The sequence below is a fragment of the Ruditapes philippinarum genome, unplaced genomic scaffold (assembly GCF_026571515.1).
Source record: "Ruditapes philippinarum isolate M1 unplaced genomic scaffold, ASM2657151v2 ctg1607_1_1_1_1, whole genome shotgun sequence".
Taxonomy (NCBI): domain Eukaryota; kingdom Metazoa; phylum Mollusca; class Bivalvia; order Venerida; family Veneridae; genus Ruditapes; species Ruditapes philippinarum.
In genome coordinates, this window is record NW_026854908.1 from 36,636 (window position 1) to 63,228 (window position 26,593).

At 31.5% G+C, this 26,593-nt stretch overlaps 1 protein-coding gene across 1 annotated transcript; it reads left to right on the top strand.

Annotated features, from left to right (window-relative positions):
* Nucleotides 1–21,772: 21,772 nt before the first annotated feature.
* LOC132741497 (uncharacterized) lies at nucleotides 21,773–26,136 on the top strand. The gene is made up of 4 exons (XM_060729683.1): nucleotides 21,773–22,038; nucleotides 23,555–23,683; nucleotides 24,152–24,264; nucleotides 25,254–26,136. Exons 2-4 carry the CDS (start codon nucleotides 23,599–23,601, stop codon nucleotides 25,536–25,538), a joined length of 483 nt encoding a protein of 160 aa, XP_060585666.1. The 5' UTR covers nucleotides 21,773–22,038; nucleotides 23,555–23,598; the 3' UTR covers nucleotides 25,539–26,136.
* The last annotated feature ends 457 nt before the right edge of the window (nucleotides 26,137–26,593 follow it).

Below are 26,593 nucleotides of genomic sequence, written 5' to 3' on the forward strand. Positions count from 1 at the left end.
GTTTTCATGAGTTATTGCACTCCAAAGCATGCCAAAAAGATAACAAATGCAATTTGGTTTAATTTGATAGAGATAAGTTGCTAGTATAAAATCTAGGTATGTTGGGCAAAACAAATCGTCAAATGTTTTATTTCCAAAATGCCTGCAGAAAGTTAATTAAATCATTATCAATATGCTTCAGATATTCGGGACATTACAAGGGCATCATCAATGTAAATTGAATAATATTTTTAAGAGTCAGTCAAAGGCAGGGGTCGATGTTAAGAAGCGACATATTAAGCAAAAACAAAATGTCGATTGATATATATAATTTAATATGTCAAACAGATATGTAAACGTCCATAGATTCATTCTTCGGAAGAAAACTTAACATACAAAATGGACAAATATCTGACAAGTGGCATTGCAGTTAATTATGGCGATTATCTTAAATTACTAAAGCGTCACAAGACTCAATACCACATATGATAAAATCAGATATGCTTATGCTAATCACAATGTGCTTTTTTCTGGAAACGTTTATGCCAAATGACAGAACCGATATATACAGACCTTTTAGTAAACAGCAAAATCCTGAAATGGAAAACCGTGCAAAGTGGATAAAGTTTAATAAGGGGTATGTAAAAGGTTAAACTAAAAGTACAGTAAAGTCATGCATTAATAAGCTTATTCTGGACGGATTGTCAGTTTGGTTTGTTCGGTTGTCATCTAGCCGTGCAACAGAAATGTCAGATTTGACGATTACATAAGGAATTTTGGAGTAATTGACAAAAACAGACACATACGGTATTTGGCATTTTCTTTGGGGAAGTGTAGGTTTGGGTTACACTCTTTAGATACTTTTTTTTGTAAAAGAGCTCCATATATTTAAGGTTTAGCATGCATTTTATTAGTACCTATAGAGCGTCGTGATAATTTTAATAAAAAATTTTATTTTGCAAGTTGCAAAACCATGCCTTCATAGCTTCTAAAATGACATAAGCAGAATAAATATATGGAAATAAATATTAAATAAATCAGCTAATAAAATTTATTTCAAAGTATACGTGCATAGATACGAAGTTTGCTTGTGTGTTTTTTTTTTACTTTTTATTTTTTGATGTTGTTGTTTGTTGTTGTTGTTTAGTGTGTGAGGTGTAGGTGAGTGTTCGTGGGTGTGCATTTTTTGGTGTTAAAATAGGAACGAAATGATGATTTTGATATTTTATAATTTTGATATGACTTGTTAATAATGTAGGGTAATTTTTATGACAATGCAATGTTGTACATTATGTGTAACATGTTGATTGTTTTTCTTGTAATAGCGATACCATGTTTATGATATAGCCTTTATGTATGACATTGTGAATGCGTTATATGCTACTATATGAATAACTTATATATATATATATATATGTTTTTGGAACAGGAAAAATATGATTTCAACGAAAGTAGTTTTACTGATACAATTGTTTAATACCATTTCACTATTTTTCTACCTACATAACATGTTATTATACAAGGTAATTATGAACTATTAATCGAAACAATTGCAATTGTACCTCAAGCAATTCAGAATGACATTACTTTATTTTAAAATGGTTTTGACTCCGAAGAAATATCTAACATTGACTTCTAATGAATATAAAATATGTTTTTCTCGAGTAAAATAATTATCATTTTCTATCAACAGAAATATTAAAATAATAAATAGTCATGAAATTGTTATGGGCATCATTTCTTTTCCTTATAAATTTGTTAGACTAGTATGACTTGTAATACTAAAACATGTATTTAACATGTATTTATATACACAAACATATCAATTATATTTCTATGATTAATTTATGTTTATCGATTTACAGGCACTTTGCTTTATAAACTTTGATTTCTTCCTGTTTGATTCTTACATGATGTTAATAATTGTTTTTATGCAAAGTGTTGTTGATTACTAATTGTACAGGTTTACAGATAGAAACAATCACATTTGCCCAATATCTTGAAATTAGTGGTTCTTATATATTTGACTGAAATTATGTCATTACATTTCAACAGGAATATGTGACTTTAGGTGTGTGAATTAAAGCAACATATGAGTTGAAAAGTGTAGAGTAATAACAGTTAAAAGTATGTGTTTATCTTCGAATTTGCTATGTATGATAATCTTGAAAATGTATTAAAATTTACAATATATACAAGGGAAGGAAGATAATAATTTACATACTGAAAACGACACTTTCAATCCACTTAGATTGCCAATATGAGGTTAACATATGCAAAAATAGCCATTTCTCCGACGGTCACGCAGAAGAAATCTGTGATACATTAAGTGCAAAACCAGTTATTAAGCGCACATGATATAAATTACAAGAATCCTTTTTTTTTTGCTACTTTTGTGTGTGTTTTTTTTTGTTCCCTTTTAAAAATCTTAGTACATTGTACATTATTTGATGGCTCATCAAGAGGCAAGCAGCTTTAAGCGTTTGAATTTTGAAGATTTCCATTGCCTAGAATTAGATAAATCCTGCATTTTTTAATCAAAGCATACTGAAAGGGTAGATTATTGTGGCACCGTTTAAAGTTTAATGAAGATTTTTTTATCTTTATCTGAATAGTAATTAGTTATATGGAAATATGAACTCGGCATTTTCATTTGAATTTTATGTTATTTAATTCAGTCTTAAATGTTCTTGATTTAAAATGGTAATCAATCTGCATAAATTATATCTTATTTATTGTGTTGAAGGTGAATTTAAGAGTTTAATGTATTTATGTTTAATTTTGTTTGAATTCAAAAACATATCTAACAACAATATATGACAGCCACTAGAATTGTTAATGTCATAGTAACTGAACACTGATTGTCGCTATACTAGTGATTTGAATTACTTTGATTAATCTTTGAAGTTTGATATTCTCAAGTAGGAAAAATAACAGTATGTCTTCAAATACTTTAATTAGAAAACTTATCATATACAAATACAAGTTATGTAAGTCAAATTACTTTCTCATCCTGAAGTATTATCATAATTGATTTTTGTTCGTTTTACATTAACTCACATATTGTCCATTACTGGTTTCAGTGGTATTTCGTTGTTGTTTGTGTGCGATAGATTTTTCTTTTTAATTCAAGATGTACAGGTATATTTATTAACTTTGCATGGAATTTGTACATAATGTGATTTCACCATTTCGGCTCCATTTTCAAAAGTATTTTACTTATGACAATATGTTGATTTTTGAAAGCATATAACTTTGATCATAGATGTTTTGATAGTTTTCTTAGTTTTTAACATGGTGTCCGTTTTTTTCCTTCTATGAATGAATTATATTAGAAAAGCATTCTACATAACGAAGAATAGAATAACTTACATCGAATGTGTTATTGTATTAGTTTACGAAGTCTATATATTTTAGCTGCAATGACGAGTTTGTTTTACATTTATATATGCACAAATTTTATTTTCCAAGCTGCATTATCTTTAATAAGATCATTGGAACAGTGTCTTTCAATGAAGACTTTTTTCCATTCAGAGTTTTATATCTTACGTTTTTTTAAATGTTTAAAGCTCGTTACTAAATGTCTGTATGTTTATCAGAACAGACTATTTGAAAGATAAAACATATAATTGACCATTTTTTGTTTCATTTTGCATGCAGTGATACGTTAGTTATGCGTCTTGATCTTTTGTTTTGTTTTTGTTTTCATATGTCAATAACAATTGAATATAGCAGGCATAATATTTAACTTTCATAACTCATAAAACATTTTAAAAATCTCGGAAAAGAATTATATCTTCAGTCTTTTATTAACAAATTAAATGTGTGTTGTCATATGTACATAAAAATAAAATGTGTGGGTGTCATAAGACAATTGTTGATTTTATTCTTAACGTTTAACTTAAAGAATTGTTCATTACCTTTTACTGAATGAGATCTTAAAGCATACGTTATTATCAGATGTATCATACCAGACAAAAAGCGCTAAGGGCAGCGGTTGCCTGGTTGTTAAGTAACTTTTGTTACACAGAAATACTGGCTCTATCAAGACTATGTTTTCTCCTAGAAAGTAATGGATAGTTCCAGAAAGTTTACTCGTGATTAGTTCAAATAAAATTATAGTGGAGCGTAAATAAATACTGTAGAAATCAACACTTTAACGTGTTCTGACTACTAGTTCCTCGTTTGATTGAAAACAAAACAAAACAAAAACATCACAAATGTTGCATTTACCATCAGCCAAGTTACGAAGACTTTTCAGACTCACATCATCATATTTGATTCCTTGCAATAAGACATTATCCCTGACACTATGTTAATTTCTTTCTCGATTCTAAGCTTATTCAAATCACAATGTCCTATTTTCTTTTCTCATGAGTATCAATTGTCAATGTTTATATCCATTTGTTTAGCCATATATTGTATTATTATAATGAATATATGTCACAAAATCTTTGAAGAAACCGAGTTTCTCGGATAATTTGATCTTTATATTCAGACAATGAAATTAATGTAAATAATAGTCAAACAAAGGAATTTATGCAAAAAATACCTAGTATATTAAAATATAGTAGAAATCGTATTGCTTCTTGTACAACGTTGTCTACTTTTAACGAAATTGGATAATGAAAACATTAATCAGTAATGAGTGATGATATTTAAATGATGGTAAGCATAGCAGTATTGATAAAGATGAGTATTCTCTGATGATGATAATGATGATGTCGATGATAATGATGATTTACGGCTGATGATAATTTAATGATGAGATCCCGATAACGATGTCTCTATTACGATAAAGAACATGATCATGATGTTGATGATGATAATAATGATGATGATGATGTAACGATTTTCTTAATATTCTGATGACGACAATGATGATGATGTTTATACTGATGATAACATTAATGATGATTGCCCTGATGATACAATAAATTCATGTTAAAATGAACCTGTGTCGAACTCATTAAAGAATACTTTATATTTAGAGTGTTTTATCAATCAAAACAGGGCATCTTAATATATTTGCAAGGAACTATAAGCGGAAAATTATTCCTTGCTTATATCATAAATAAAATCACCCTATAAATTTTCTGTCCCTTCCTTATGTTTGTAAAGTTACATGCATTACATTTCATGTATTTCAAAATCCAGTCAACATACTGGTGTACTAAGCAAAATAAAAGAAATAAATAAATATCAAGAAATAAAAAAGTGTTTTCAGTTAGGTATAACATACATATTTGTTTAAGAGACAATTCAAATTCATACTACTCAAAATTAAACTTTTTCAAAGAAAAATGGCATTCATTTATAATGAGGGAATCAGCACGAAAGAATTACACATGGAAGTTGCTGACAAGTCTTTGAAACATGATCCGATATTATATATATTCATATAACAGATTATAAAGTTTAGGGCATTATTTTAGGACTTTTGAAGCAGAATCAAAGGCCTGAATAGCACTAATGGCTTACGGCAGAGCTCCAGATAATTGTTCAAGCAATTACTTTTAACCTTCTTCGTTTATTTCACTGCCATTTAAATTCAATTAGTTTTTTAATATTTTTCAATAAGTTTTTAGTTGTTTGTCATAAGGTTTACTTTAATGGGTTCTTTTATATAAATTATCACATGAGCAACTACACCGTCTGCAATGAAAGGCTCAGTTTCCTATTACTGAAGTAAAAGAAACTTTTCTGTAATCATGGTAAAGTAAAGTCCGCGTTGTTTCACATATCTTTCCAAGACAAGAAACAATGACATTTGCTATTTCCATGCATGATTTCCATTTAACAGCGTGCTATCTTTTTACTTTTTCTTCGCTCATTCCAACATAATTTTCACATTTATTTCTGAAAGAGAGAATAATCTTACCACATGACAAAACTATGCATAAGCAATGTTGTGGTACGTTACTACCCTGACCAAATATACCACTGTAAAAGTACATAGTGACATGCATTCACGTTGAGCTCGAGCTCATTGAACGCCGCCATTTCTTTGTTCATCTTGTTTATCATATTTTATTCAAATTGAAATAAAATTAATTTATGTTCAATTTGGTTACAATTACTTATATCATAAGGAAGATAAGGAAAAAATATAATCTAACTAAAAGATATTTATTTCAAAGGGCACAAACAGTAAACTTTAAAACATTTGAAGAGAACTATCTTGTGGCGCTAATGTTTAGAAATACTGGACAAGTTGTCGCAAAGGTTTATCTGACAGCACGGTGGTCGTAAATCAAAAATATCCCAGTTGAACATTGTGACACAAGTCAAACAGATGGGACATAATGTTTTTACTGTACATTGCATTCAACATTGTTAAGGTGCTATTTGAAATAGCATACTATTGGGCAAATCATGTTAAGGTAGTTCTTTTACAAAACGTCGCACAGCAAATACTCTTGACGTCGTCCGTAAAATCCGTAATACGATAACGTTGGTGAAATTTCCAACAAAAAGAGAAATGGCAGCTAAGTTTTGGGTGACTCTTTGCACGGTCAACTGAGTAATAGCAAAAGTTCTAAGAGAAAAACTCAGGAAAACGTGCAATGTTCATAGGTTTAGTAAGCCCCAGATTTTGAAACGACGTGCTCGATCGTGACGTCTATATATCCGTCTTAACTGTGGAAAATGAAAAACACGTTGTCATCACAGATGAGGCGATGTTTTATATTGGCGGTATCGACGGTCGACGTCGTGTCTGCTACGTTCAAGCTATTGAGATAGACCTGAAATAACTGCAGTTAGTGAAACGAGATGCATTTGCCCCTGGGTAAATGTTTTTGGGCGAAGTTAGTTACTTTCAACTGAATAATCATGAAGTTTATATAAGCAATACACAATATAAGTACTCGCCTAAAACCGTCATAACTACCTCATAGACGTGTTTCACTAAAAACTATGCCGAATCGGCTACGGGAAGCTTGACTGTTCTCCCGATGAGTGATAAAGCGCCAACCTTAGAACCAAAGAACCTGTTTGCAGTCGTGCTTAGCGAGAAAAGGCTGTAATCTAAGGACTTGGCGGCACGTCCACTGGTCTGACAAGAGCAGGTTCCTGCATGTAGCAAGACGGTCGAATGAGAGTCTAGCGAACAGGAACACTGCATATACACCAAAAAAACAAAAGCGATCGTTTTGTTCGGTGAATGCTCTGCAGTGGTGTAGTTTTGCATAACCGATATGACAAGTTGGACTTGATGTCGATACGGGGGTGGCTAATGAGCCGACGGTACATTGATGAGGTCATTGAGCCAGTCGTTGTGCCTCATTTCGACAACCACCAACTTGTATCTGGACCTGTATTAATGGATGCCAACGCTAGACGTCTCCGTTCCAGAGCGATTACGGCATTTCTAGAAAAACGCCATTGCAACATAACCTTGGCCAGCTAAATGTCCCAACCATAACCCCTTGACTCATGATTTTGGACATTCATGGACAACGAATGGCCCAACCTGCTCAGAATCTTAAACAATTGGGAGCAGCTCTTCGCTGAGAGTGGGGTCAAATTATCATGCAGCAACGTCAACGTCTGACGGATGGAAAAACACGTAGGTTGGAGACAGTCATCCGTGTTCGAGGGGTCTTCGCAATATTTAAAACGTTTAGGCACTACATTGAAAAGACACATTGACCAACATCTATACTAATAACCTGTTACAGAAAACGTCAATACGGAATCTGTAGCTCCATGTTTAACACAGCGTGTATTTTACGTTGAAAGCACACGCCCTTTTTAAGACACAATTTCCTTTAAAATGAGCAACAACATAGCTATAAACAATTACGTTATTTATTGACAACCTGACGCGACTTTCCATTTCAGAATAAAAAAGTTTATTATTTAGTTTTTTATTCGCTTAATAACATTGATTCTACATGTATCTAATTAATAAGGTTTTGATACAAATAAATGTTAGAAAGTGGTCTAAACAATCTTAAAATAAAAAGTAAGCAATAAAATATAGGTTACACAAAAGATTTGACTATTTAAGATAAAAGTCATGTGCTTAAAACATTTTCATTTCTTGCAAATTTCAAATATCTCATTTTTTAATATAGGACTAAATGTTACATTCACATCATTAAACGTGTATTAATAATTACGTATTTATCTGCTATCTAAAATAGAGGATATAGAAAATACCAAAATGACGTTCAAAACGGCAAATTTGTAAATGTGGCGGACTGTGTTTGCATAGTTCTTATACGAGCTATCCCAAAATCACAACTCTTTACTATTTTATTTTGAGAAACAAGAATGTTTGCTGGCTTTATGTCTTGATGTATAACTGGAATTGTCTGCCCATGCAAGTAAAAGATAAACCTTGTGCAATTTGAAGGGCAGCTGAGAGTTTGTCTGAGTCATTTAATGTTATACATGGCGTTGGTTATTGTTCATCTGGAAACATTATTGATTCCAAATTATTCCCATTGACATATTCCATTAACATGAACACTTTAAAACTTTCTACTTAAAAAGCCATTATCTGTACAAGATTTGGATGCTTTAATAAACTTAAAATCCCTACTCCCTTTTTTATAGCCATCATCTGTGCCTCTTTTTGTTACTAACCAAGAGACAGTTTTTTTTTATTATTACATCTGTCCCTAAACATTTTCCCCTAAACACCACACCAAATGATCCTTGTCCGATTCAAAATCATGAGAATGAATACACGGAACTTTACCTTGTTCAATTAACTTTATACTTGTATTTTCTTTTTGAAATTCAGGTGATTTGTCTAAAGAACACTATAAGGCATCCAATGCATGTCCAATTTTAAATTCTCCAACTTCGGACTTTACAACACAAACTATCTTGGAGGTATATGTTTTACCATCTTTAAATACCTTGGCATAATACAGACCAGGTTCTGAAACATATATCAAAAATAATCCTTCACCTGATCTGTAAACACAACCATCTCTAATCCATTCAACTAGAACCTTATGTGCTTCTGATTGATCACACAGTATAATGCCTATTAAGAAATCCATGATTTCATAACCGTTTATTTCACCAGGCCCATGCAATATAACAGAATTGTCACCATTACATGTTGCCAATGGATATACATGTATCCCATCGGACCTGGTCAATTTAATAATGTTTAAATAGACGTGATACATACTAATGGACACAATTCACACAACTACAGAATTATGTAATTTAAACATTAGCGAAGAACCATTTTTAGTCTTCTAGCTAGTGTTCCCGTTCCCCTCCCGTTATTGAAGATACCAGTTTTTGACCCGTGAGAAATGTAAGACTTTTCTATTTATGTACATTTTCTGAAATGTTGAGAATTTTTTCTTGCTGAATACATTTAATATGATGAAAACAACCAAAATCACAACTAAATAGGATATGTGTCTGCTATTAAGAAATATTTTTGAGATTTTATATGTATTCTTTGATATTCCCCTTGAAATTAATGAAATCTAGCCGTGAGAAATGTAAGACTATCAAAAAATGCCCATCTTAGAAAGTTTTGAACGGGTAGTTTGCCTCTATATTCTTATTTTTGTTAAATATGGGCTTGTTATCTATTGCCAATTCCTGACTGATGAATATTTACCTTAATGCAGGTTTTTTTTTTCAAAAACAGAAAAATTATTGAAGAAATACCAGTTTTTGACCTGTGAGAAATGTAAGACTTTTCTATTTTTGTAGATTTTCTGAAATGTTGAGAATTTTTTCTTGCTGCATGAATACATTAAATTTGATGAAACAACCAAAATCACAACTGAATAGGATATGTGTCTGCTATAAAGCTATAGTTTTGAGATTATATTTGTATTCTTTGATATTCCCCTTGAAATTAATGAAATCTAGCTGTGAGAAATGTAAGACTATCAAAAAATGCCCATCTTAGAAAGTTTTGAATGGGTAGTTTGCCTCTATATTCTTATTTCTGTTAAATATGGGCTTGTTATCTATTGCCAATTCCTGACTGATGAATATTTACCTTAATGCAGATTGTTTTTTCAAAAACAGACATATTATTGAAGAAATATCAGTTTTTTGACCCGTGAGAAATGTAAGACTTTTCTGTATTTGTACATTTTCTGAAATGTTGATGATTTTTTTTACTGAAGACATTAGATTTGATGAAAACAACCAAAATCACAACTAAATAAGATATGTGTCTGCTTTTGAGAAATATTTTTGAGATTTTATATGTATTCTTTGATATTCCCCTTGAAACTAGTGAAATCTAGCCGTGAGAAATGTAAGACTATCAAAAAATGCCCATCTTTGAGAGTTTTAAATAGGCAGTTTGCCTCTTATTTTTTTTTCTCTTAAATATGGGTTGTTATCTATTTCCAATTCCTGACTGATGAATATATACCTTAATGCAGATTGTTTTTTCAAAAACAGACATATTATTGAAGAAATACCAGTTTTTTGACCCGTGAGAAATGCAAGACTTTTATACTTTAGTACATTTTCTGAAATGTTGAAATTTTTTTCTTGCTTAATACATTAAATATGATGAAAACAACCAAAATAACAACTGAATAGGAAATGTGTCTGCTATTGAGAAACATTTTTGAGATTTTATATGTATTCTTTGATATTACCCTTGAAACTAATGAAATCTACCCGTGAGAAATGTTTGCCTCTATATACGTTTTTTCTGTTAAATCTATTGCCAATTCCTGATTGATGATTATTTACCTTAATGCAGATGTTTATTTTTTCTAAATGACAAATTATTGAAAACAACCATTGTTTTACCCGTGAGAAATGTAAGACTTATATGTTTGTACATTTTCTGAAATGTTGACAATTTTTTTTTTCACTTAATCATCCATCATGAAAACAATCAAAATCAAAACTGAATATGATATGTGTCTGCTATAGAGACATATCCTTCAGATTTTACATGTATCCTTTGAATATTGCCTTTGAAACCATCAAAGTGAAGCTGTGAGAATTTAAGACTATTTTGGGGAAATGTTGAGAAATTTTTGTCACTGAATACTTTAAATATAATGAAAACAAGCAAAATCACAACTGAATAGGACATGTGTATGCTTGAGAACTTTTTTTGAGATATTACATGTATTCTTTGAATATTGCCTTTGAAACCATCAAAGTGTAGCTGTAAGATTATTAACTTAGAGTTATGACCCTTGAATAACTTAGGCAGTATACAACCAGAGCAATAATCGTTTCCGTGCTACTTCTCTGTAACTACTGGCTGGAATTCAATGAAACTTTATGGGATACTTAGAGGAGATGTGCATATAATCGCCTTGTTCCAGTTAGATACTTATAACTCAGATTAATGGCCCTTGATTAGTTATGTAGTATGCATACATCTCATTGGCATTTCCAGATATTACTATTTAACACAAAGTTATGGCTCTGTTATTTCCCTGAATATTTATCAGGTTCAAAGAGTATTACTGTTTATGCCATGATTAATATATAAATAACGCCTTATATCTTCAGTTGTTGTGTTAATAATAACCAGTACTCGGCGGGGGATATAAATTCAACGAATTTGCTTGTTGATTTTTGTGTCGCCTCTACGGAGTAGTGGCGACATATAGGGATCACTTCTCTGTTGTCTGTCTGTCTGTCTGTCCGTCCGTCACAAAACTTGTCCAGACTACTCCTCATAAACTACTGGTGCAATTTCATCCAAAATTTACAGGAATGGTCAGTACCAAGTCTTGTTGTGCATATTGTCAGCATTTTCCGGTTCAATGATTTTTGTCAGAGTTATGGCCCTTTAATAATTTTTAATTTTAAAGTTTGTCCGGACTACTCCTCTTCTACCACTAACGCAATTTCAATGAAACTTCACAGGATTGATCTGTAGCTCAAGTCCTTGCACATATTGCACGGGATTTCCGGCAGTACCAAGTCTAGTTGTGCATATTGTCAGCATTTTTTGGTTCAATGATTTTTGTCAGAGTTATGGCCCTTTAATAATTTTTATTTTTTAAGTTTGTCCGGACTACTTCTCTTCTACCACTAATGTAATTTCAATGAAACTTTACAGGATTGATCTGTCGCTCAAGTCCTTGTGCATATTGCACGGGTTATCTGGTTGAATGATTTTTGGCCGAGTTATGGCCCTTTGATAAAAAGGTGTTTTTTCTGTGAGTTGCTAGATACGCCTAAGCTTGTCCAGACTACTCCTCATAAACTACTGGTGCAATTTTATCCAAACTTTACAGGAATGATCAGTATCAAGTCTAGTTGTGCACGATCAGGATCCATGCTGTGCGCTTTCAGTTTCTCTACTTGTAATAGGGTTTGTAAGCGAACAGCATGGATCCTGATCAGACTGCGCTAATGCGCAGGCTGGTCTGGATCCATGCTGGTCGCAAACCCATTATGTTGGTTTTGTCGTGACATGGCTAAAATATCTTTGGGTAGGGCCTTAAAGTATACTAGACAAAAGTTGACCTTCATTCATAAATGATCCTGACCTTCAAAGTCAAATGTCCAAATTTTGATTGATTTTGCTATTAGTGGCTATAACTTTGATAATTTTTAATGGATTTCTTCAAACTTGAAAACAACAATCTGTTAGGATAGACCTTCAAGCTAATCAGACACAACTTGACCTTCACTCATAATGATCTTGAACTTGAAGGTAAGTTATTTGCATTGACCGTCAAGGTCAAATTAATGAAATCCATATAACCAGCTATAACTTTAAATGACATTGACCACCCAGGTCGGATGATTGAATTTCGCTTACATTTTCTTAACTTAGTCATTTATTTATGGAAGTGATTCATAACTAAGTCATTTATTTATGGAAATGATTTATACTTAGACAAAACAAATGTGACTAAACAGATCAGTTAAACTACAAAAATGTGCATATTACTAACCTATAATTTCATTAATATTATTATTTAAATATTCAAAGTGCTTGATAGCTTAGAAAGGATTTTTCTCTGGGTGAAATGTGCAAATTTCTGTTTTAATGATTTTGCATTAAACTTTGGTTGCTACAAACCACTGAATGTATTCAAACTGGTACCAGTCATACTGGTTATAACATAAGAATCTTACACCAGCTGTCAGTACAGATCTGAACATCTAGCTTAAGCATAATTGTTTTCGGCAATATGCTCTGCAGAGTTTTCTGTAAACAGTTACCCGAGAGCTAGAAATTCCCTTTAAAGCCATGGGTGTAATCAAGGTTTTTTAGCACCCGCGCAAACAGTAGATTATCCTGTCTGATATGCAAGAAATTGTTGTTGTGACATGTTTACCAATACCTCTAGCATGGATAATTCAGATCTGATAAGGAAAAAAATACTCTTAATATGAGACTACTTAGCAAGCAGTTAGCATCCAGGACAAATACTGATAAATATAAAGTATATAAAATGTCTAAGTATACTTATATTATAAGTTTTATTCTGGTGCAAGCCAGAAATGATATCTAAGTGTATCTTCCTTCTTTACTCCAGTTATGGTTGAAACTTGCCATATGACTTATCCAGTGTCAGTTTTATTATAAACCCACTATATCCCCCCATAAAGATAGTAAACAGTAAAATTACTTACTTATAATTAATAAATTAATTATTGATAAAATTAATTTTTGTACAACTGTTTTGCTGATTTGTGTTTCGATACATATGAAAGAGTCTGGGTATTTTTTTAATATTTGGTATTCGACTGGTATGTAAGTACCCGGCAGAAACGAATATAAAAGAACATTTCGAAGAGAAGATGTGCACCCCTTTCTAAGCTGGAAACATGGTATTTCCAGGTCTCAGTGGATGGGTTATGTTTATTATATACTTATAAATAAAATGATTAGAAATATTGATAAAATTAAATGCTTATTTTCATTTTCCTTATTTTCACTGCAAAATAAATATGTTTCACTGCAGTGAAACATGTTTTCCGTATTTTCACCGGTGTCTTGCCAGACTACTTTCTTCTATATTCAGCCGAGTAAGCCTTTCATATTGTGATGTCAAAAAAGAGAAATGCATATAATAAACAAGTAAATTTAAGTATTTTCTATAAATAGCTGGTAGTATGAAAATTATCATGTTTCACTCGTGGCTACCACCACTCATGAAATATTTATGTTTATACCACGCAATGAAAATAAATATTGTATTTATAGAAAAAAACTTGGCTATCCTCTATTTCTTCAGTTATAATTTATGTTTATTACCTGACTGTAATGACTTGAAAAGTGAAAACTTGATTACAAGTCTAAAGATCATGTTTATGATTGAAACATGTTTTTTGGGGTTATACATTATTTGGAAATATAAAATGTTGAGCACCCTAACTATGGTTGTGTTTGAAACTTTGCCAGGAACTTGATTTTATTGGTGTAGCATTGCTGTAAGATTATAGTTTGGTGCTTAAAATAAATTTGGTACCCAATCATTCCTGCAATAGTGTATTCTGCAACCAGTGATGCTTGAAAGAATGTGTAGATCTCCTCTGCTAAAACAAAAGATCTTCTAGCATGTAAGTTTATAGGACAGCACAGTGCAGTTAAGAGGCACAGACACTTGGGATGTGGAGCTCGTGTGTGTGTATTATTTTAGACCTTGAAATATGATTTTTTTTTCAAAACAGCTTATATTATTTTTTTTACATAATTATATGATCAGTACATGTGCTGGGATTGACAAAGATATATCTTATTTGGATTTTAAAGGCACCCCAAGTGTCTGTGGTAAAAGGTATCTATCACAGGGACACAGCCCAGTGTTGGGATAGTGTAAAAAAGTAATTCTAAAAAAAATATATACTGTATATATAATATAGTCTATATAATATATATACAGTATATATTTTTTTAGAATTACCTTTTTACACTATCCCAACAATGTGCTGGGTCTGTGGTATCTATAGGTTTAAAGCACCAGCCTGTTCAAGTATTACCGCATGTAAAATTTTAATTAATACCCGCTGGTGTTTATTATTTATCACAAAACTTCTGTTGATATTTCTTAACAGATCATAAGGATTATTTGAAACGGATGCAGATCGTGGCCGAGATGATCGACTCGGTCGAGTTCATTTAGGGCCGAACAAGATGATTTCAATTTACTACTCGGCATTTGTGTAATTCACTCATAGATGGACAGCAACATTCACTACTGTATGTTTTTTATTTTAAAAACATAAGGAGTGGTCCATTAGTTACTTCATATTTACTTCATAGTATGCAAAATATAAAAATCCAAATTAATTTGTAGAAAATCATGAACATCCGAGCGGCTATTTTAATGCCGAACATTGATCAAAATTGTTATTATTTACTCGTAAAAACAGTCAAACCCCTTCGCTTTAACCATTACTTGATGCAATGAAATATTGACAGTATTTAATTTAATTGCAACAGGAAATGTTCTCCACTAAAATAGGCTTACGTTTCTCACGTCTGACATTTTTCACGACCCTCCCGTGAGATTCGTAAGATCTTACATTTTTCACGGGTCTGACGAATCTCACGCTACACCGGTATTCAAGATACACGCTTGATTGAAAAGCTATCTAATCAAATCACTTCATTGCTCTTTTTCTCTTAAACAGAATATAAAATGCGACACTATATCATGGTAATTAAATAAATATTTGTGTGTTAAAATTTATAAAGCGGTTACTGATATTTCACTCCAAATGATTTTGATTATCTTAAATAATGGTTTGCTAGTAAAATTGCCTTTTTGTTTTTGACATCAACTTTGTTCTCATTTTTTAGTTTAATGATAACATTTAGCTATTGATCAGTAAGTAAATAAGAATAATCAAATTTTTATAATTCCCGAGTATATTTCACGCTAATTGTGAGACGAACCCTTAGTGACGTATGTATGGGCGCCGCCATTTTGAATTGGACGTCACGTCAGGTTACAACGTAAGTCAACGGGGAAAAATATAATTTTAGCATTTTGACCATATTACTGACTTTATGAAAAAAATAATATAAAAAACATGCCTAGAGATATTGACGTAAGGGTTAACATGACATTAATTTAAATGATTTTACTATTATATGTAATAAAAAATGCAATATTCAAATTTGGTTGGACAGACTATAGGTCAAATAATGTGTGACTTCGCTTAACATTAATTTGAAAATTAAAAATAATTTGATAATAACAGTTTTTTTGTTTTTTTTTTGTATCAGTTACATTCAGATAACTTGTCTAAATTGTCGAATAATTGACAAGTTTGGTATTTAAGTGAATTATATATCAATCTGTCATGACATAGTAGTATTCAGCTTGTATTTTTACCCTTAAAGGCGTATTATGCCTCTGAAATCCATTGCTTTTTAATTCTTTACAAATTCTTTTCAAACTGTTTAATTATGTTTAAATAATGAATTAAGAGAATGTTTAATGTTTTTCAACTGAAAAGGCAGCACTGAACATGCATGTTTTATGCATCACCGTCATATATATAATCAAACGTCCCTTGCACACAATTTCTTGTGTTACTCTGTCATTAATCTGCTATTAACCTCTTATAATTAAAAAGGCTTATACGGTTGGCCACCCGTTTAAACCGTACATACAACCGAACCAACCGTGGCGTTATCCGAGTAACACTGGGTTTATTCGAGTGTATCCGTGTAAGCCGTGTATGATTTTTAAAACTTTAAAGAACTGGTACGGATATCGTGTCCGTGAATGATTGTATAAGCGACCGTACAAGACCGCAAGATACCGTATAAGAGCTTATGAGACCGTATTTAGAACTGTTTTTGCAGTCCATTCCACGAGTGAATCCAACCTGATAATCTGATTAACTCCCAAATGTCACACGATCACGGTACGATTCACACACGTTTTTATACGATACGACCAATACGGTTCAAGTACGAATCATACATGACAGACATGGCATAGTACGGGTATACAAGGTCACACAGGACCTCGTACGGTCTTACACGGCCTCTACGTCAGCACGATCTGTATAACGAAACCCACAACTACCTGCTGCCACCCTCAACTGCTAGATCTACCCAGAGTACTTGCTGCATTACACAAGAATGCATCCAATTTATAAGGAAGGTTCCCACACATAGAAGGAATAAAGAAGGGCCATCCAGGCCCGCCGACCACTGCAACCTGCTAACAGTGCCGAGCCTGATGAGCTGGGGGACCCACCAATTTCTATCAGTCTTATGTATCATGTGTTCCAATTATCTTATCATTTCATCTCTTGCATCTGGGTTTGTTTTAAACGGCTACTTTTCACACATATATAGACGTTTCTGCGTTGTAAGTTTGAACATTTATGAAGCCTAACCATGATTATGGGTCAGTTTATATCAAACATTCACGAATCTGTGATAACTTGAGCATAACTCGAACAACAGTCAGCGGGACCCTGTTTAAACCCTGTGAAAGTCGAGTAAATCGAGTAAAAGTCGTGTTAAATCGTACTAGACCATGTAGACTGTACTTGGAACCGTACAACGATCGTATGTATTCGTATAAAAATCGTGTTCTAACCTTGCTTGACCGAGTATGTCCGTGCTTTGTTCGTACATACTCGTGCTACATTCGAGTCTTACTCGTACCAACTAATCCCCAGGCACGGTTAGAGCGCTAAATACTCGTACTAGACAATCCGTGTATAACCGAGTATACCGTATGGGAAACGTGTGCCCAACCGTGCTCTATGTGAGACGGACTTAACATAAAGGAGCAACCCATTTTTGTCAGCTAATATCAACTACTACATTATATACTGTATAATATAAATAACATTTCATATATATGTATTTACAATTAAAATACAAATTCGAAGCGATTAATGTAAATTACATGAATTAACTTTTCAACAATAAACTAATACATCGTTGCAAGGCAGGGGTCACTTGCTAAAGATAATTAGTGTTTGATATTATTTTTTATCCGATAGGATTGCTGTAATTACTATTTATCAAAATAACTTCAAACACATAATGTCAAAATGCTGCGTCATTCTTGACCAGTATAGCGTAGTAATTAACACTTACTTACAGCATACTTTAAATTTCTTTGTTAAGGGAAAAAACAATGAAAAAGTATGTCTTTAAAGTTTAAAATTGGATATAGCTTTAAGAGGTATAAAGTGGTTGATGGTAAAGGAAGTTTGAAAAAAAAATCCCTATAGTAATAAAATTTATGTGGTAAACCATCTTAACCATGATGTGTCTAATGATAAGAACAAAACATATTAAATTCCTGTAGAAATAAAACAAATGTTACAGTAAAATATTTTAAATCTTAACCAAAATCAGAATGCGAACGCCGATGGACAGCTTTCCATATACTTTGTGTAGTCGAGAGCAATGGACCAACATTTTCTACCTGACATGAGTGTACACGTCAAAAATCATTCAGTGAATGCGTGATTGTGTATAGGGTTACATCTTGTTTTCATCTGAAGTACACGTGACAGTTAAGTCGTTTAAAGTTAAAAATATATTTCAAGGAAGACTTGCATATTGAGCAATAACCGAGACTGACGGTTAAGCTTATACAAGCCAAAATGTTCAGAATGGAATTTTTTTACTTCCTGCAAAAAAACTTTAGAGTCAGGGCTGTACTTCGATGAGTGTACGCCGAGTGCCGGTTTTTGGCCGTAGGATCGCCAGAGACCTATGTATCAAATATAGCTATGTGCTATAACTATGGGTTTATGGGATATTTAAGCTTATTGTACTACTATTGTCTTTATCTATAGTTATGAAAATAACATCAAGTACATATTGAATGTAAGAGAAATAGCACGAAGTGTAACTTGTACACCGTTTCAAATAGTTCATAAGTTATTTGCTTTTAGAAAAACAAAACTTAGCCAGGTGTCTCTCTTGTAAAAAAGATGGGTTTTATTTCCTTTTGTAACAAATTTAGTTTTTTTTTTTGTTATTTTCTTTTGTTTCACCATATCTTAACGCGAGATATAATCAAGGAAAATATGCTTTAAAATGATCTGTATGACTTTAATACGAACACAACAGATTAAATGTTTAGTGTACCGAAAAGTTATTGTATTCACAGCTAAAATATAGTATCGCACGATCATTTAGCTTCCTTAAAATATTTTTTAATGTGTAATTATGTCAATGTTGTTGACAATAAATATTGTCTTTAACATTTTTGTTCTCAACTCTTGTCTTTCAATTTACATTCGAAGGGCATCTGAAGTCTTCCTCCACCAGTAAAGCTGGAACGTCGCGATATCACCTATACTGTGTCGATGTGACGTTAAACCCAAAACAAACAAAAAAGTATAGATGAGACTACGTATAAAAAAGAATATACAATGTATAAATATATCATTGTTTTCAGAAGTGTGCAATTTCTTTACTCAATAAAATAATACAGTAGAAACAATTTTCTGTAGTGATATATTTTGAAAATACTGGTATTCTTTTTTACGGTCAAATAAACAAAAGTTGAATTTACAAACTTATTCTCGTATAATATCTCATCATTTGTGCAGTATAATCATGTCGATAATAATTGACATTACGTCAAACAAACTGGCAGGGGTCACAGAGATAGGCCAATCAGCAATCTTTTTCATTTCCAAGCTATGATGACTGCGAAGTCCACCATTTTCCTTAGACAAGCTTCTTGTCTAAGACAGTGGTGCGGAAGTAATTAAGACTGATTTGTTTTCATTTTCTGTCAATTTAAAGCTTGTTTATCGCTATATTTATTAAGTTACCAAATATACTTACACATTGACAGATCGATGAAGTTAGTTTATTATACAAAAAGTCAATACATTTCTACATATAAAAAAAATAAGTACGAAACATTTATCTTGGCTATACCAAAATGCATTGAAAAAGGAAAAGGTTTAAACAAATTCACTTTTTTATTTCCATTCTATCTATTCATAATCTTATTACATATTATAATGTCCCAAAATTTCCAGATGTGACATGTTTTCGTTTATAACGCATAGCGTCAGCAGTAAAAATGAAAATATAATTAGCCGCTCATACGATCAGCGAATACAATAAAAAATTGGGTGAAATTATCTAACCTGAATTTTTCTATTTAAGTTCATTAAATTCAGATTAAATATTCAAATATATTTGCCTAATACCAAACTAATACCAATAACATCATGTCGGATGTATGTGAAGTTTATTTTAAAGAGAATAGCGTTGTATTTTGTCGTGAATCATATTAAATGTATGTTAACAATACATAATCATATAGCAAGTGCATGCAATTTTCTGAATCAATTTTAATAATCATGAACAAATTAATGTACAATGTATTATCTAAACTGAATTTCGCACATATAACCCGAAAAATGATATTAAATTTATTTGTGTCACTAATATAAAGTTACTGTTTTTGTTTCGCTACTTTAGTTTCAAAATAAAACGATCATAACATAATCATATACTTTTCTACATATAGTCGTAAGATATCATGATGTTTTGTCAGTTTTAAATTTTCATTAAGTCGACAAAAAAATAACACAATCTTTGGTAAACGTTTCATATGCATCATTAGTACGTGAATGCAGATATTTTTTTTTTACTTTTTTAAAATACCATAATATATTTATACATTGAATACTAGATATTCTGTTCAATAAACCATTAAAAGCATCAAATTTGTACATATACAGTAAAATTACAAGAAGAATTATCAGCATAGCACTTGCCTTACAAGCCTCAGTGGCAAACATTACTCAACTCATTGTTCCTCTTATTTTTATACTTGAACCATTAAACTTATATTTTCTTATATTTATGATAATACTATCATTTTCCTATCCGGCGACTTGATGCTTTAGCATCAAAATCTCTACATGTCTGTCTTTATATATGGTTTATATGCAATTTGTTGAGGGGGAAAAATTAAGATAAAAACTCATTGATGGACTGGCTACGTTACTAAATTATATTCAGAGAGTTATGAAAAACTGAACGTGAATATTTTAAAACTATAAACTGACTCATCATTTAAACATTCCTAACAAAACATTGACTAAGATTATTTTGTAACTTTTTTATACTATATCATCGAGAAATTCATTATGTTCAATACGGACTGTAAACTCCAGTAACGTTTACACTTAGTAAAGTTCTCAGTGAAATTAATATGTGTAATGGCACGGCCCCCACCCCCCCCCCGATTTGGTCGTTGGGGGATTTTTATTTCAATCGTTACAATGTTGAAACCCGAGTATGCTTATGCGGTGCTAGGGTGTTGGGGATAGTGCACTGCTATCATTATCTCTCTTTTTTTAACAACAATCGTATCTCTTCATTGTTCATCATTTTTTTAATTTCTTTAAGGTTCTTTTCGAGGGATCTAGCCCTATTCACTTCTTTTACATTATGTTCTTATAAATTAACATTACTTTTTATACTAAACATTTTGTATAAAAAAGTGCAATGACCACGTAAGATCATTAACATCCCAAAGGCAATTTGGTATATTGTGTATACTCGAGTAATTGGCATGCAATTTTCTCACTTCAGAACAATATACTATACAGAATGGTTATTAATTGGTATTCTTATCTATATGTGATGTGTATTCAAGCATCTAATATGTGTTGTCGAGATGGTGTCTATCGTTGTTTGTCGATCACATGTTAATTATTCCTATACTTGTAAAATTAGTATCTTCAGAGAATGTGGAGTATAAACCGAATAATGTGATTAGCGTTCGACTGCTACTGTTTTGACTGACTGCAGGAATACTTTCTGAAATCATTGAAAAGAGCTATTAGAATTCTATCGTTCGAATTATGATCGTGCATGGCAGGCATAGCGTGTATCCAACATATAGTGCTGATAAGAATTATCTTGTTATAACAAACAACATTCCTGTTCACAGGTTTTCTAACGTAGTGAGCTAGTAATGTTTTAAGTGATTGTTTAACAAATATTACTTCAACAAACATTGTTGAAAGGCATATAAAATGTGTATATGAATTTTTAAAGTTTACAAAATCACACAGTTTTTAGAAACCTTAAATTATTAATGTGAAATGGATAAATTAATAGAAAGTGTGATTTAAAGATCATGCCATAACAAGGTAGGTATACTGCTGTTATGTACTAATGTTCTTCACTGGTTTATTACTTATATGATATTGTAAAAAAGACTTGTTTAATTTTCAAGTACAATACTGAGATTTTTTATTATGTTTTTTTTTCCGCTAATAAAATATTTGTATTATAACGTTTTAAAGTAGTTTTGAAGTTTTGTGAAATAATGTCGATGAAAATGGATCATGTATCTAACACTTATTATTATCAAAACATGAATTGTTCTTCACTTGAACTCTGTTCTCATATTATAAAACAATTATGTCAAAATATTTGTTCCTACCATTTTTCTCATGTCTGGAACATCTAGGAAACCCTTGTTCTGTCAGAGATCAACAATTATTAATATTACATTAAAATATTTATTACAATTGCATTTTATTGCACTTTGCTATAAATATAGCAACGGCCTTAGATTAGAGTATTTAAATAGAAACATCTGAACGACATAACATGCAAATTATATCACAGAGTACGCAAAATAAGAAAACGTTTTTCTTTGAATTCCTTATCAGTTACAAATTATTTATCATTTTAGTGATTAACATGTCCGTGCTCTGCCTTGTGCCTGTCTTTTTTGTTTGGGTCCGCCTGGGCTCTTTGCTACTGGGTCTTGTTGCTGAGTCGTGTGGGGGTTGCGTTCATTGAACGCCGCCTTTCTTTGTTAATCTTGTTTATCATATTTCCATTCCAACTCGTAAAGTCTAAGAAACTGTTCGAAATAGTATGCATTAATAGTGTTTAACAAGTTGTAATGTGATTCAGTTTTTTATTGTTAAATTCAGGATAAATTGGATAAATAACACTTAGTTCTTAAAAATGATTCTGCTAACATGATAAAATTTTATATTTAAAACAAAAAAACTTGTAGGTTTTTCAGATTTGATATATATCGTATCAATAACATTTATGCCAAATCAATATTGACAGTTTGTATAACTTCAAAAATGCCGTTTACTTAAATGATTTTGAATGTTGATTCGGGTTATGTATATTACGTACATGACTGAATCAACCTTGAAAACCAATTTGATTTTCTTATCTTTATACATGTAAATATTTATAATAATGAAAAAATATTCTCGAATTCCACTTTGTATACTATCCTGCATGTCTTGAAGAACCGAAGAATGTACAAATTCCACACATTACTTTCAAACATGTCAAATGCATGTGTTATGATTCAAATGTCATCACTTCAAATAGTTTGAAAAATGATAACTTTATACTTATTTTTATTGCGCAGCGTTAACTTGACAGTTTGTGGCAATATAAAGTTGCTGTTTTTTTTGTTGTTGTTTTTTTTTTCATTAAACAATTTGCGTTATTATAAATCGTTTTACAAGTAATGACGAAATATAGCCTGTCTAACATAAATATAAACCTAGCAAACTCGGGTCTTATATTTATCATATCCAGACTACATAACCCGTCGGCAACTTGTATTACTGGTTGTTTTTTTAAATTTTTAATTAACATTAATTGGAAAGTAATCAATTACAGGTCTTCAATATAAAGAACACTGCATGATGGACCTGTAGGATTCAATGATTTTATTGCTACTATGCCGGGTAACAAAGATTAACAAGATAATTCTGACCATAGTGTTAGCAGTATGTACATTCTATGTAGGTCAGTATACATTGTTTGCATTGTTAACCTTAGCTTATTGCCAAATATAATAAACTTAAATAATGTCAAGCATTTTGTTTACCAAACAGTTTCAACGTTAGACGTTGTTTTATGAAATATTTCTATATAATAATGTTAATTTTTCAATAATTAAATTAAATTAGTACCTTTCAATTTCTAAAAGATGTAAAAGGTGCTTTGAGATCAGTAAAATGAAAATGTCGACATGAAACATGAAATAAACCTTTCGATCCTAAATATTGTATACTGAAACAACAATCATTAAACTTATACACTTTCAAATTACGTTTTTTGTATAATTATATTTTTGTCATAAAGTTTTGGATTATGCGGCTTGTTAAAATTATACAGCTATTCTCACGTGTAATAAATTCTTCATTATCTGCAAATTAGTTTAGATTTTAAAAAGAAAATGAACTTCATTTCAATTTATATTTTTCCTTTTAGTGAATGGTCAGCAATTGCACTGTTGGCATTGCGTGGCAGACGACTGTTCTAAAGACCCCAGTGATAATTATAAAGCTTCCGAAAAATTATGTAGTGCTGGACAATCATGTCAGGTAAGATGTTCATTGATTTGTAATTATAATGGACTCACCCTTCATTCCTAATTAGGCCTGTTTGAGGGCGGATTTCAAAGCTAAAAATTATCCAGTCAAAAATTCCGTTTTGACAGAGTGAATGTATACTAATTTAAACATGGCTGTCAATATAACTGAAGTTAATATCGACTTATGTTATATTTTGCCATGTAGTTTTTATTAGAAGCTGATTTAAATCAGACTGACATGGCTGTATAACAGTGTCATAGGTATAACAGTATCCGTGGTGTAAATATATCGTACTGTATTTCCTATGAATAAATTCGCTGAATAAAACAGTTTTAAAAATCTAATTATGTTTCGCTTTATACGCTTATTCAGTTTATGAATTAATAAGAAATAGATATCTATATGTATATAGATTTTATTTGTAAAGTAAACTTTGAGCAAGGCATGTTTGAACAACATTTACATTAAGTTGTTGCGTATTTTTACGAAAGACCGGTAGGGCCATGTCAACTTCATAAATTCCCGATTTCATCTTCATAAATTTACAATTAAAACTTCGTGAATTCCCATTTTCAAAATAGGGAATTCACGATTCACGATTCAACTTCGTGAATTCACGACTTCAACTATTTCAACTTCATGAATTCACGATTTCAAGTTAAGGAATTCACGATTTCAACTTCATGAATTCACGATTTCAACTTCACGAGTTCAACTTCGTGAATTCATGAGTTCAACTTTACGAATTCACGATGTCAACTTCATCAATTCACAATTTCAACTTCCTGAATTCACGATTTCAACTTCACGATTTCAGCTTCATTTTGTGAATTCGTGAAGTTGAAATCGTGAATTCGTGAAGTTGAAATCGTGAATTCTTGAAGTTGAAATCGAGAATTCATGAAGCTGAAATCGGGAATTCATGAAGTTGAAATGCCCCCACCGGTCTTTCGTATATTTTTGTAAGAAATAGTGATTCACTACGTTGAATATTTCAGAAAGTTTATTTTGAAATGGAGGAAGAGAATGATGATGGAGAATTCATTGCCTTACACACATCAACTGTTCGGGGATGCTCTCATAACTGTATAGAAAGAAATGATTTTGTAAATTGCACGAAACAATTAAAAACATCACGTGGTTGTGTTCGTAAAAATTGTTGTGATGACGATGATTTGTGCAACAGTGCTAATGAAACTTCACATAATTTAATTTATTATATGATATTGTTACTGTGTCTGTTTAGAATACGTTCATTTATTTTCTTTATGAGAACTTTGTAGCCTCTGGAACCAGTTTCCAAATAGCTCGATTTCTTTGTTGCTGGTGTTGTTTTCTTCAACTGTTTATTACTTTTAAATAACTTTTTGTCCTCTATATGTATGTCCTCTGTATGACGTCCTCTATATGTATGACCTCTATATGTGTCCTGTTTATATGTACATTATGTCCCCTATATGACGTCTTCTATATGTATAGCCTCTATATCTAATTACTCTATATGAAGATCCTCTATATGTAGATATGGCTCACATTTATTAAACGTATAGTAGAATAAAAAAAAGTTCATTTTGTAGGTTCGAGTGTATAATGAAGTCTACATCGAAAACTTTAAGGATAATATTTGCTAGATTAGTTGACTTAGCATTCAGTTTGGTAAATGTTTTAAATACATTTTCTTCCTTAATTAAACTGTTAATCATTTCAAATATTGTTATTTCTAAATTTTGTTATTGCTTAGGCTTCAGTTATGACCGTACTTTTCTTTTTACATTATGTATATTTGCAAGTGCATTTGTATTGCTACCCTCGTTTTGCTTTATAATTATTCAATGTTGAACTCACAGGGTTTGGTCTGCTAATAAATGTTCTATAGAAGACTGACATTGTAATTATGATATTTAGTAACACTAATTCATAAATAAGAAATAAATAATTTATCCAAACTAACTTTATACATGTATATTGAATATCTCAATGATTTTTATGAATTTTTAAACAGTTCATCTGATAACGTTAACACAGTGATCATGTCGATCATTGTATGTTACCTTTGTTACATGTATTATAAATAACATTAATTTATATTAAGTCATGTTGTAATCCAAACGTATATAAATCTAATAGGCTTTGGTATAATTTTAAGGCATTTTAATAATAAAACTTACGCATTGTCCGTTCAAAACCACAGATCGATCTTCTAATTAAACTGACATGGCTAGCAGGTGTTCAAAATTAATCCTTCGAAAAGAGCTAAATATTTTACTGGCCTTAGACCTTTCCTAACGGAAAATTTATAGTCAGGCCCGTATATACATCGCAAGTAAGCCGTGTGTTG